At 30.1% G+C, this 11,886-nt stretch overlaps 1 protein-coding gene across 1 annotated transcript; it reads right to left on the reverse strand.

Moving 5' to 3' along the window:
* Nucleotides 1-384: 384 nt before the first annotated feature.
* LOC139111725 (odorant receptor 43a-like) lies at nucleotides 385-6,063 on the reverse strand. The gene is made up of 6 exons (XM_070672194.1): nucleotides 5,751-6,063; nucleotides 4,849-5,317; nucleotides 4,318-4,417; nucleotides 4,016-4,141; nucleotides 1,673-1,828; nucleotides 385-730 (listed from the first exon to the last, which is right to left on the reverse strand). The coding sequence occupies exons 1-6, from the start codon at nucleotides 6,061-6,063 to the stop codon at nucleotides 677-679; spliced, it is 1,218 nt and encodes a 405-aa protein (XP_070528295.1). The 3' UTR covers nucleotides 385-676.
* Between the last annotated feature and the right edge of the window lie 5,823 nt (nucleotides 6,064-11,886).

Genomic DNA, 11,886 nt, shown 5'->3' on the forward strand with positions numbered 1-11,886 from the left:
CCGCGTTTGACTCGGTGAATAAGGAGAATCTCACAATTATGGGGAGAGTTGTCGTGATCGCCGTATCTCGGGAGGAGAGCAGAAAAGGAGCATCGCGCGGTAAACGTACTGAAGATTACGTCGATAGACCTCCGAGTGGCCACGAAGATGAATTAGGTTGTGAAGCTCGTCGTCGGAAAGCACACGCAACTGGCAACCCCGGGACGAGTGAGAGAACTCCGCCAAGCTTAAATCAGAGTAGCGGATGCGGGACGTCGCCGGTGGCCGCAACGTGTTCCTGCCTCGACCGATTTGCAGCTTGGAAACCTCTAGGTTCACTAACGTCTCGGTAGATTCGAACGGTGCGCTCTTACTTGCACTAGACCGTCAAATCTTTAAATATTTTTATCTCGATTATTAACTCCTAAATTGTAAATTGGTATAGGATTTTTCTATTTATCTTCGGAAGCCCTACCTACCATTAAAAACTTTTTTACTTGATCGCGGACACCCTGTATATGAAAAGTGTTTAACAGTTTTAAACATTTTAAGGTACATAATAATAAATATTAAGATTTTTACTTTTCTTTACAATAACTTTTAGTATCTATTTGAAAATATACTATTAGAAATACATTTGTTTTTTCTATAGCACAACAATAAAATATATTTTTATAAAAGTATACTAACATAATTTTCAACTTCCTTTGGCAAATAAAAATGATATATATCCAGCCGATGTTTTTAAAAGCTGAAATTAATTATATTTTTATTTTAATATAATACAGAAAAAAAATTTTTTGCAAATACGTTAATAAAGAAATTTTTTGATTTTTTTTTATCCAAACAAACAGTCTAAACAAATAGTATAGCATGTTTTAAAAAGTAAAAAAAATCAAACTCGTTACAGACAAAACGTAATAATATTATGTATTAAGCGTACAACTTTGTTTCCGCCATTTTTCAATAAATGGCTGTAGTGGTAAGTTGTGGCCGAAAACAATAGATCGTAGACGCAATGAAAGAAGCCTAGGCATTTGTAAACAAAACGCCATTAAAATATTAATCGATTTGTGTCGGCATCGTAAAGTTATTCTCGATTCAAAATGTCAGTTTACGAGCCAAATTCTCGTCATTTGCTAGAGGTTTTAATTTTCAGCTGTAATATAAAGACTTCTGCGGCTGACTCATCAAATGTTCTCAAATACTAATAATAAAGCTACTATTAGTAAAAGAACATGCCGAGAGTGGTTTGAACACTTCAAGAATAGTAATTTTGACGTCAATGGCCGGAATGGCGGTGAAAAGAAGATTTTTGAAGATGCAGAATTGGAGGTATTACTTGATAACAAATGGAAAGTCCTACTCCACTCGCCGTATTCTTTGGACGTTGCTCTTTCTGATTATTACTTATTTCGATTAATGGCACACGGTCTAACTGACCAGTACTTTCATTCTTGTGAAGAAATAAAAAACAGGATCGATTTGTTAATGGCTTCAAAACATGATTAGTTTTTTCGACATGGGATTCGTATATTGCCCGAAAGATGAACGAAAGTAGTGATCAGCGATAGACAATACTTTGAATCGTAAATGCATAACCACTTTTTTCACAATAAAGCCTCAAATTTCGAAAAAAAAAGAACAGTGAAAGCAAAGTTGTACACCTAATATTTATTGTTTATAATCTTACGCTGCAAAATGTGGCCATTGTTAAAGGAACAATTTTTCCTGCAGTAAGATGAAACGGTTCATTAGCTCGTATTGTTAATAAAATAAGATTCCTCGCTTTTGTTGATTCCAATTTGTACCATTCAATATCACATATTGCACGATATAAAGCTTCACACTTAACAAGTATATATGTACGTGCACAATTACACATATCATTTTAGTATTAATTTCTAATATATCGAATAAGAGCATGCGCGACACAATTCGTAGTTGGTAAAAGATATATTCAAAGTTATTTCTTTATCTGATAAAAAACTTTGTCCTTGCAGTGAATTGCAGATGCGTATAATGTAAAATAGACACCACCAATCAGATTGTATAAAATCATAATTTTACTAAACTAAGTAATCTGATTGATGGTATTTGTTTTAGACTATACGCAACTGAAATTTATACTGTTTTGATGCCATTTTTCTGTTTGCACACTAAAATGATGAAAAATATAATTAACAAGCGCTGCTCTTAGTATATGAGAAAACTAAAATCATTTCTTAACAACTAAGTGCAGCAATATAAAAGGTAAAACCAATCGATAACTTAACAAAACATAAGTCCAAAACAAAATATTACTGGAAAGATGATTAAAAAATGTTAAAACTACTTTCTAAAGAAGTATTACAAATATAATACATTAAAATGCTTTGAAACTATCTAACAAACATTGATTTAATAGAAAAAAGAAAAAAAAAGATTATATCTTATTAGAGAACAAGGATCTAAAACATTAAAGTTTAGTCACATCAACCAACTACATGTCATTTTAAATCACTTAATGTCAATTCGATTAAAAATATGTGAGAATATACAGGGTGTCCCATACTAAACGGACGTAATTTGAGAAGTAGGTAGAACTGGTCTAGACGAATAGAAAAGTTATATATCATTTTGTAAAATTCTCAACCGTTATTGAGAAAAAAATTAATTTGTCTAGCGCAAGAGCGACAAGGAAGCTGCGGGCAAGTGAGCGCGACAAGCGAATCCGTAGGAATGGCGCTGTCCCCTGTCGCGCTCATTCACGCGTAGCTTCCTTGTGTCGCTCTTGCGTTAGACAAATTAATTTTTTTCTCAATAACGGTTGAGAATTTTACAAAATGATATATAACTTTTCTATTCGTCTAGACCAGTTCTACCTACTTCTCAAATTACGTCCGTTTAGTATGGGACACTCTGTATACAAAGTACAAGTTTTGTGGTAGGAAAATGATTTATTTAGAACAATTATGAAATCTTTGTCACAGGAATATGAAATATTTAATTCAAAGTATGTTTTAAAAATGTCAATTTTCAACGATTAAGAGGCACGGCAGTGCCTTGCACTAAATATAGGCGCAGCGAGGTACTGCCTGCTTTTTATACACGAAACGCCATTTGAGAAAATCCGTAGGCTATTGGATGGATATCAACAACGGGTGAAACGATCACTTTCTGAATAATTTTATTGTGTAGATTTGGATTGAATTATATTATAAGTGTTTTTATTTTTTTGCTCTGTAATCTACAAACGAAAATATTGTGTTCTAAAGTTTTCTTTCAAGAGCAAAATCATATTTTTCTTTAAGAAACGTTGTCGTTATTGTCGTTTGTCTAAAATGTTCTTTTCATTTTTGCGCCGCTAGATGGTGCAAATTGATTTATCAACTCTGTTTAATATTAACATGTGAAGTCAGTGATCGCATATTGATCCTAATTTTTAATATTCAAATCGAAAAAATCCTACACTACACCATAGTTTTTTTCTTTATAAACAATAAAAAATATTTTTTTCTAGTTACTCCCGCCTTCAGAAAGTTGCCATTTATGCAAAATAAAAGAGTTTTGCGGGAATTGTTGTAGACGCCATATTAATTTTTTTTAAATTTTTATTTCTAAAAAAATTTTAAGTTTTGATTATGTATAAAATGTTTCCAAAATATAAATTAATATGACGCGATAGTTTTCTAAAAAAATTTAATGAAAATTTTGTAAATTGTCGCTAATTTTAGAAATTGTCAGAATGGGCAGACCCTTTAACGGTAATTGTGATTTAATAACTTATTTAGTTAATTGTAATTGTCCCTTATTGCAAGAAACTAATAAATTTTAAAGAAAAGAGGAAAACTTTGTAAAGTATATTTGTCTACAGATTGAGCCGTACTTGCTCTTATTAGACAGGCTGTACATTAATATTAATATATTATACGGATATCTAATAAAAACTAGTTAAATTTATTTCAGTTTATTTACTTTTTTAGAAATAAAATAACATATTTCTTACATTATTTTCTTAAAATAAATTAGTGTTTACTAAAAATATAAAACTTACTTGTATTGTTATAAGTTCTCCAGCACCACAATAGAGAAAAGTATGTGTTAATAAAATAAAAATTGCAACTGTCATATAACATGCTTGTAGAATATTCGCGTCATTTGTCTTTCCGTCAGTAACTACCTGGATAATACATTTCGCTAATTAATAAAAAGTAAATTGATATAAGTTAAACACATAGATTCGTACAATTTACATCACGTAAATTCATATAAAAAAAATTTCTTAAAAAAACGCGTAAGAAGTAAAATGTCGGTACTTTATGTCAATACGTTATTTCACACTAACTTCTAACTTACACTAAGCAGTAAAAATCCACAAAAACAAAATACGATACAAAAATAAAGTACCAATCCAAATAGCATTAACGAGAACATATTTTCAATGTTATCGGCAAATCTAAAAACAAAAAATTAAACAAAAAATAACATTTTAAAACTAATGAAGTTTTTTATTTAACATAATTAAAAGATAGTAATATATGTATAAATAAAAAGAATTTAAATTACTATAATATTATTTATATACTTGTTTTTTTATTTACTTGTTTTATTAAATAAAGAGTAACGATTTTTATATACTAATTATTATAATTTATTATAAACAAGTATATTTTTTATAATATTTAATATTTATTAATTTAGCTGAATAAATTTCAATAAATTTGTAAAGAAAGTTATTAAATATTATATTAATTAATAATAAAATTACACAACAATTTAAACAATATTAAATTTAAAGAAATTTCAGTATTATAAAAATTTAATAATTAAATTTCTTAAAGTTTTGTTGATTATTTGGCATTCTATTATTATAATCAAAATCCAAACCTGATAAGTCGTAAATGATACATTATAATGTCATGCAAAGTTTGACAGAAATTTTTGCAGGAAACCAAATTGACTAAGCGATGTCTGAAGTTCTCTAATTGACCACAAATGTGAAAAATTACAAGCCCAAAAAAAGCGTCTATTGACGTATAAATTATACCTGCTAGAGTAATTGTTATAGCTTGAACAAGAAAAGTTAATTCAAATTGCGGACTTTTATCTATATCGTAAAAATAATATGTTTGTAGCGGTAGCGGTTTGGTTTGATCGGTCAAATTCGTTACATGTCTTATCTCTATGCCAAAGCCAGGAAGAATAATCAGCATAATAAATGCTAATATCATTAAAGCATATCCAAAGATTATAAGTAATCGAGCAGATCGCGCTTTTCTTAGCATCACATTTCTCTCTGTATTTAACTTTAATACTATCCAATCCTCTGCCATCATGTTTACAATAGATAACAACACTTGAAAATAAAAAAAAATGCTTATTATGTGTAAATCAATATCAAATTATTTACGATTAATCATAATTATTTCTAAACTTTCAAACCGTCGAAAAAAACACGAAGATTATAATAATGTGATATTTATATAAACTGATTTTTGCTTTTAAGCTAGAAAGTTAACAAATAAATACAACCAAATTTTTTTGAAAATTGAGAAAAGTTAAATATTATAATATAAGAACTTAATAATTTAATTAATTTTTATATTTTTTGTTACAAAAAACGTAAAAAAGGAAAAAAATAATAAATTACAATTTTTAATTTTAAAAAATTAAAATAAATAATATTTATATAATTTAACTATTTTGATGTCATAATTAAATACATTAAATACATTAAGTAATTTAAACAATATAGATATAAAAATTACATCTAATAATACAGCACATACCTTTTCGTTTCCACCGGATAATGACAAATTTAAACGAAACCACGATAAGAGGTAATGTAATTCGTAAATTATCTACCATAAGTGTCATATCACCCCAAACTCGTACAAGAGCAGATACAAGCGGTACACCAGAGATAGTTACCACAGTAACAAAAATAAAACCCACATGAATCTCAACCCCTATTATTTTCTTAGAAACTGTATCGGAAGAGGGCCATAAACCAATCAATTCCAAACCCAAACGATGTAATTCAACTGCCCATACAAAGTCTGATAATTTTAAAAAATAATAGATTTTAGTTAAAATAATCATAAATTAATAAATAAATTATATTATAAAATGTAAATAAGAATGCGGTAACAATGACAAAAATGGATTTATAATGCAAACTTAAAATTTATTAATCTTTTAAGATAATAACTTAAGATTTATTTATAACAGGTATATTAAACAAGTAATAAATAGAAAATACATAATATGAAAATCTTACACACCTTTATAACCTGGAGATTTTGTAATGTCCATGTTAAAGATTATAAGACTATAAGACATGAGATGGATTGTCTTTAATTTGCCTCATGTAATATCATATGACCATTGCGCATGTTCTCTCTACAAGTGCAAAAACTAAGCACCTTCGTCAGACGCATTAAATATTGAAACTGCTATCACCAGTTAGTTACGCAAAAAAGAACTTAAAAAGAATACAAGAGATCACAAAAATCGTTAACGTTTGTCCTTTAAAACAAGAAACTAAGTAATAAAAGTTGTTAAATGTTCATATACAAAATGGCACATTTTAATTTATACAGTTGATTTTTAAAAAACCTAAAAAATACGAAAAATGTTTTAGACAGACGTGTTACGATTTCAAAGGGGAAAGAAAATGATTGGTTTAACCTTGAATAATCATTTGAAAGTCAAGCAAAGGTTACCTTTAATTTTTTTAATTTAAATCTCATCGCTGTATTGCAGATTCTTATTTTTCATTGATAAGTAAATAACTTGTATTTGAAACATTTTTTCCAAAAATGTCATCTTATGTCCTTAAAACGTCCTCAAAACTCATCTTTATTATTTTTTCAAAATTTGTATACATCGAAAACACAGTTTTGCGCGATATAATTTGGTAGCACACATATGCAATACTTATTCATATGCTTTGTTTACCATAGTTAAGTGGCGATATTAAAACTAATATTTAAGAGAAAAAGGCGTAATAATTTATAAGGTGTAAGTGCAGTTAAAATATTTTCTTGGTCATTCTGAAGCGGTAAGCACATGGAGAATACACTGTATATATTTAGATTTATTTAATGATAGAGCAAACTTTAATATTGTTTGTTTTATTTTAAATGAGTTGCTCAGAGAGAGCTCAACACACCTCGGGTGCGTTCGGGGAGATACGTACTCGTGCAACTCGGTATTGTCTTTTTCTTTTAATATATGGCATTAAAAAAAAAAAAGAACAATGCCAGGTTACATAAGTAGCGTCTTCTCGAACGCATTCGGAGTGTGTTGGGTTTACTTCAAACAACTTCCGAGAAACAAAACAAACAGTGCTTTTATTTATCATTTATTAATGCGTATAATCATTTCCAGATTTCAAGCTTTTAATGCATTTTCTTTGATGCACATTTTATTAATTTTTTTTTACGTTTTTTACAAATTTTTATAACTCCAATTATATTAGGTGTACAAATAAATTTCCGCCGTTTTATATAAAAATTGAGCATTTGTTACAAAAAAACGGTATCTGTGTTTTAATCGAAGTATTGTCTGTCGTTTGACACTAATTTTAGCCATCTTTTAGCCAGCATACGGATACCGCGTCGGAAGAATTTTTTACTTTTTGAGTTTATCCACGAGGCGATCCAATTTTTCGTATCTTTATACCCCAAAAAACTGACCTTTTTAAAAAAAAAGGTTCAAAAAAAGCGCCAAGTATAGGCGAGCAAGAAAAGCGTCCTCGAAAAAGTTTTTAAGCAAAACCAAGACTCCCCCCAAAAAAACTCCCTTAAAATTATACTCCCCAAAAGTAGAACATAAAATGTGTACTTTAATAACAAATACTCTTCATAAAATTAATGAGATCAAATAAATGCGTCAAGAACCTGAAGAAAATAGAAATTATATTTAAACAAAATCAAGATTCCCCCCAAAAAAGACTCTCCCAAAATAGAACATAAAATGTGTACTTTAATAATAAATACTCTTTATAAAACTAATGAGATAATGTAAAGAGAAAAAAACTAGGCGCTGCGAAACCAAATCTTTAAAATCTCAAATTATAATTTTGCTTTTTTAAGTCATCAGCATTTTTGTTTTGTCTTCTTAGAATTATGTTTCTTTTCTTATTTTTTCTTTTATTTTTTTTTATTCAATATTTTTATTTTATTTTTTTTATCTTTTATTGTAATTTTAATTTTTTTTGTTTTTTTTTTTATTTTAAAGATTTGGTTTTGCAGCGCCAAGTTTTTTTTTTCTTTACATTATCTCATTAGTTTTATAAAGAGTATTTATTATTAAAGTACACATTTTATGTTTTATTTTGGGGGAGTCTTTTTTGGGGGAAATCTTGATTTTGTTTAAATATAATTTCTATTTTCTTCAGGTTCTTGGCGCATTTATTTGATCTCATTAATTTTATGAAGAGTATTTGTTATTAAAGTACACATTTTATGTTCTATTTTTGAGGAGTATAATTTTAAGGGAGTCTTTTTTTGGGGGAGTCTTGGTTTTGCTTAAAAACTTTTTTAAGAAAGTTTTTCTCGCGCACTTACACTTGGCGCTTTTTTTAAGCCTTTTTTTTAAAAAGGTAAGTTTTTGGGGGGAATATCATTTATTTTGTAGTTATAATATAATCTAGAGACACGTTAGTGTTCTGCGTTACGTGCACAAACAGCGTGATCAAGCGTGTCATTACGCGAGATCTTTTATTCTGAGTTATTGAGATGTTTGGATCTCAACAACGGTCTAACCGATCGCTTTCTAAACGTGTTTCTTTATATATAAGTTTGTACATAAAATACACGTTTTTTTGTTCTATTTATTTTTGCTGTACGATTGATACTTTTTAGAAAAATGTTTGATAAAATTGATGCTATAACAAGTTTAGGGTAAACTTGTGTCACACTTGTACGGTTCGACATGTGTTTGTAATATTATCGAAAATAGAATGGGCCCCATCCGACGCCTTAACTCGTGAGACGCACCAAATTAATTTTTTTCGTCTCTCCGTTGTAGTATTACATTTGACGCCTCATTGACGCCTCATACGTTTTTATATAGGTTTGCAATATTTAGTTTTGTTTATCACTATTCGAGTTTCTCGAGAAAAATCTTTGGCTTCGTTTAGCAGAAAAAACTGCTTTGCAACTATTATAAAAATATCAAAATTGATTAGCGCATTTTTAATAAAAATTGTAAAGTCTATTTCAAATTTAGATCGTATTAATATTTTTGTAGAGAAGATTTTATTCAAAAAATTATTCGACGTTAAAAGTATCAAGACAAACCTAGGTTCATGCTTGTACGGTTTCACATAAATTTGTAATATTTAAGGGGAAGCTAAAGCCGTCGCAGAACTTGCACGGCGTCGATATGACAGGCCAAGCGCAAATTCCGTACCGGAACGTGGCGACATCTGGAGCCTTGTAATACGCGTGCATATAAGAATGACAGACCTTTGCCTGTTTGCTAGCTTTGCCTGCTTGTCTATTCTGTCCTGTCCATCTTGATAACCATGTGCAAAGAGGAATTATATTTTTTATAAGTAAATTGTTACAGCGTAATGAACAATTTATTTATAAAAAATATGATTTCTCTCTGCACATGGTATTATAAAAAAAAAATTAAAAAAAAAAATTATAAGTACATATAACGGGACTTGAACCGGCGCTCGCACGGTCGTCAAATTAGCAGGCCCGTTGTTAGTCGTTGCGCTACAGAGATATTTCAATAGTTTAGACGAAGTTACTGGTACTTGTATGGCAATAGTACCATTTGGATCTTTACAAAAAATGTGTGTAATAATCAGCTAGATTATTGAAAGATTGAATATTCTAGCTGTCTAATTCACATATTTAGTGTAAATGTTGAAATGCTACTGTGTCAAGTATCAACCATGGTACTTTCCACTTATAAAAGTCATAACTTATTCATTCATGTATGTAGCTGATACCAGAAGCAAAATATGTATAATATATACATTCTTATAAACGGTTTAAACATATATTTCAATCCGTTTATAAGAATGTATATATTATACATATTTTGCTTCTGGTATCAGCTACATACATGAATGAATAAGTTATGACTTTTATAAGTGAAAAGTACCATGGTTGATACTTGACACAGTAGCATTTCAACATTTACACTAAATATGTGAATTAGACAGCTAGAATATTCAATCTTTCAATAATCTAGCTGATTATTACACACATTTTTTGTAAAGATCCAAATGGTACTATTGCCATACAAGTACCAGTAACTTCGTCTAAACTATTGAAATATCTCTGTAGCGCAACGACTAACAACGGGCCTGCTAATTTGACGACCGTGCGAGCGCCGGTTCAAGTCCCGTTATATGTACTTATAATTTTTTTTTTTAATTTTTTTTTTATAATACCATGTGCAGAGAGAAATCATATTTTTTATAAATAAATTGTTTATTACGCTGTAACAATTTATTTATAAAAAATATAATTCCTCTTTGCACATGGTCATCAAGATGGACAGGACAGAATAGACAAGCAGGCAAAGCTAGCAAACAGGCAAAGGTCTGTTATTTCTATATGAACACATGTATGTACAACACTGCCATCTATCCTGTGACGCCGGAACTAATCTTGCTCGTTTTTCGTCATTGACGTAAGAATATATGGACGGAGTCTAAAGTAAGTGGATGAGCAAGGGGTTTGGCAAATTTGCGGTAAGGGGAATGAGCTTAGTGTCTCTTTTTACAAGTGGACACCGTCGGTTACTATCGACTTTGTAACGAACTTAGCCGAAGTTAGTAAACGTAGAATTGCATTTTTAGCCTTTCGGGAACCATCGAATATTCGGCGGAAACACACGACGGTGTCCTATTGTAGAAAGAGATAGTACTACACCCCCCTTACCGCGAATTAGGCAGGTTCCGAATTTTAGACTCCGTCCATATATTCTTACGTCCATGTTTTTCGTGACATTTTTACCAAAATGGCACATGCTGACCCGTGCACATTTTGCTAAAAAGTAAATTCGACTATTCTTTTTTGTTAGCCTTCGAATCGTAATTTCAAGTGCGCCATTCTTTTCCTTGATGTTTCAGGAATTTCGGACAGGTCTCTGTTTGTGCGTCTAAGCGATATAACCTATGCAGTAAATAAATGTTTCGTAGGTGAACACATAAAAAATAATTTTTTGGCATATTTTATATCAAACTGACCAGTCCGATATTCATAAGCGTGCGTACTTTAATCCTGGAGAAGGATTTTTCATTCCGTTCAGCCGTTTAGAAAAATAGTCGAATTTACGATTGTGTGGTAAAACAGAAAGGTTTAGCTTCCCCTTAATAGATATTTATTACGCGATCATCACTCATCAATAAACACAGTCGATAAATGAAACAGAGTCGATAAATCAATCCACGCCATCTAGCGGCGTGAAAACGAAATGGACATTTTTGTCGTTGACGACGATGACGACGATAAAATATGATTTTACTTGTGTAAGCAAACTTTACATCGCGATATCTTCGTTTGTAGAAAACGTAGCGAAAAAATAAAAGCACTTTTATGATATAAATCGATCCTAATCTACACAATAAACCTATGTAGAAAGCGATCGGTTCAGTTATTGTCGAGATCCAAACATGTACAAATTTCTTAAAATGCGTCTCGCGTATAATAGGCACGGTAGTACGCTGCGCCTATACTTGGCGCGAGGCACTACCGTGCGGTTGTAACTTTGGACATGTTGTTAAAAACATATTATGTATTTAATGTTAAGTATCCCAAATCGCTAATTAACTTTTTTAATTTTCTTGAAAATTATTGCTTTAAAATATGTAATGTCTCACATGGACTTGTTTCTTCTATTTATATAAATATTTCTAATGTAAATCTCGAAAACTAAAAATTTTAATATGTA

Source organism: Cardiocondyla obscurior, linkage group LG25 (genome assembly GCF_019399895.1).
Source record: "Cardiocondyla obscurior isolate alpha-2009 linkage group LG25, Cobs3.1, whole genome shotgun sequence".
Classification (NCBI taxonomy): Eukaryota; Metazoa; Arthropoda; class Insecta; order Hymenoptera; family Formicidae; genus Cardiocondyla; species Cardiocondyla obscurior.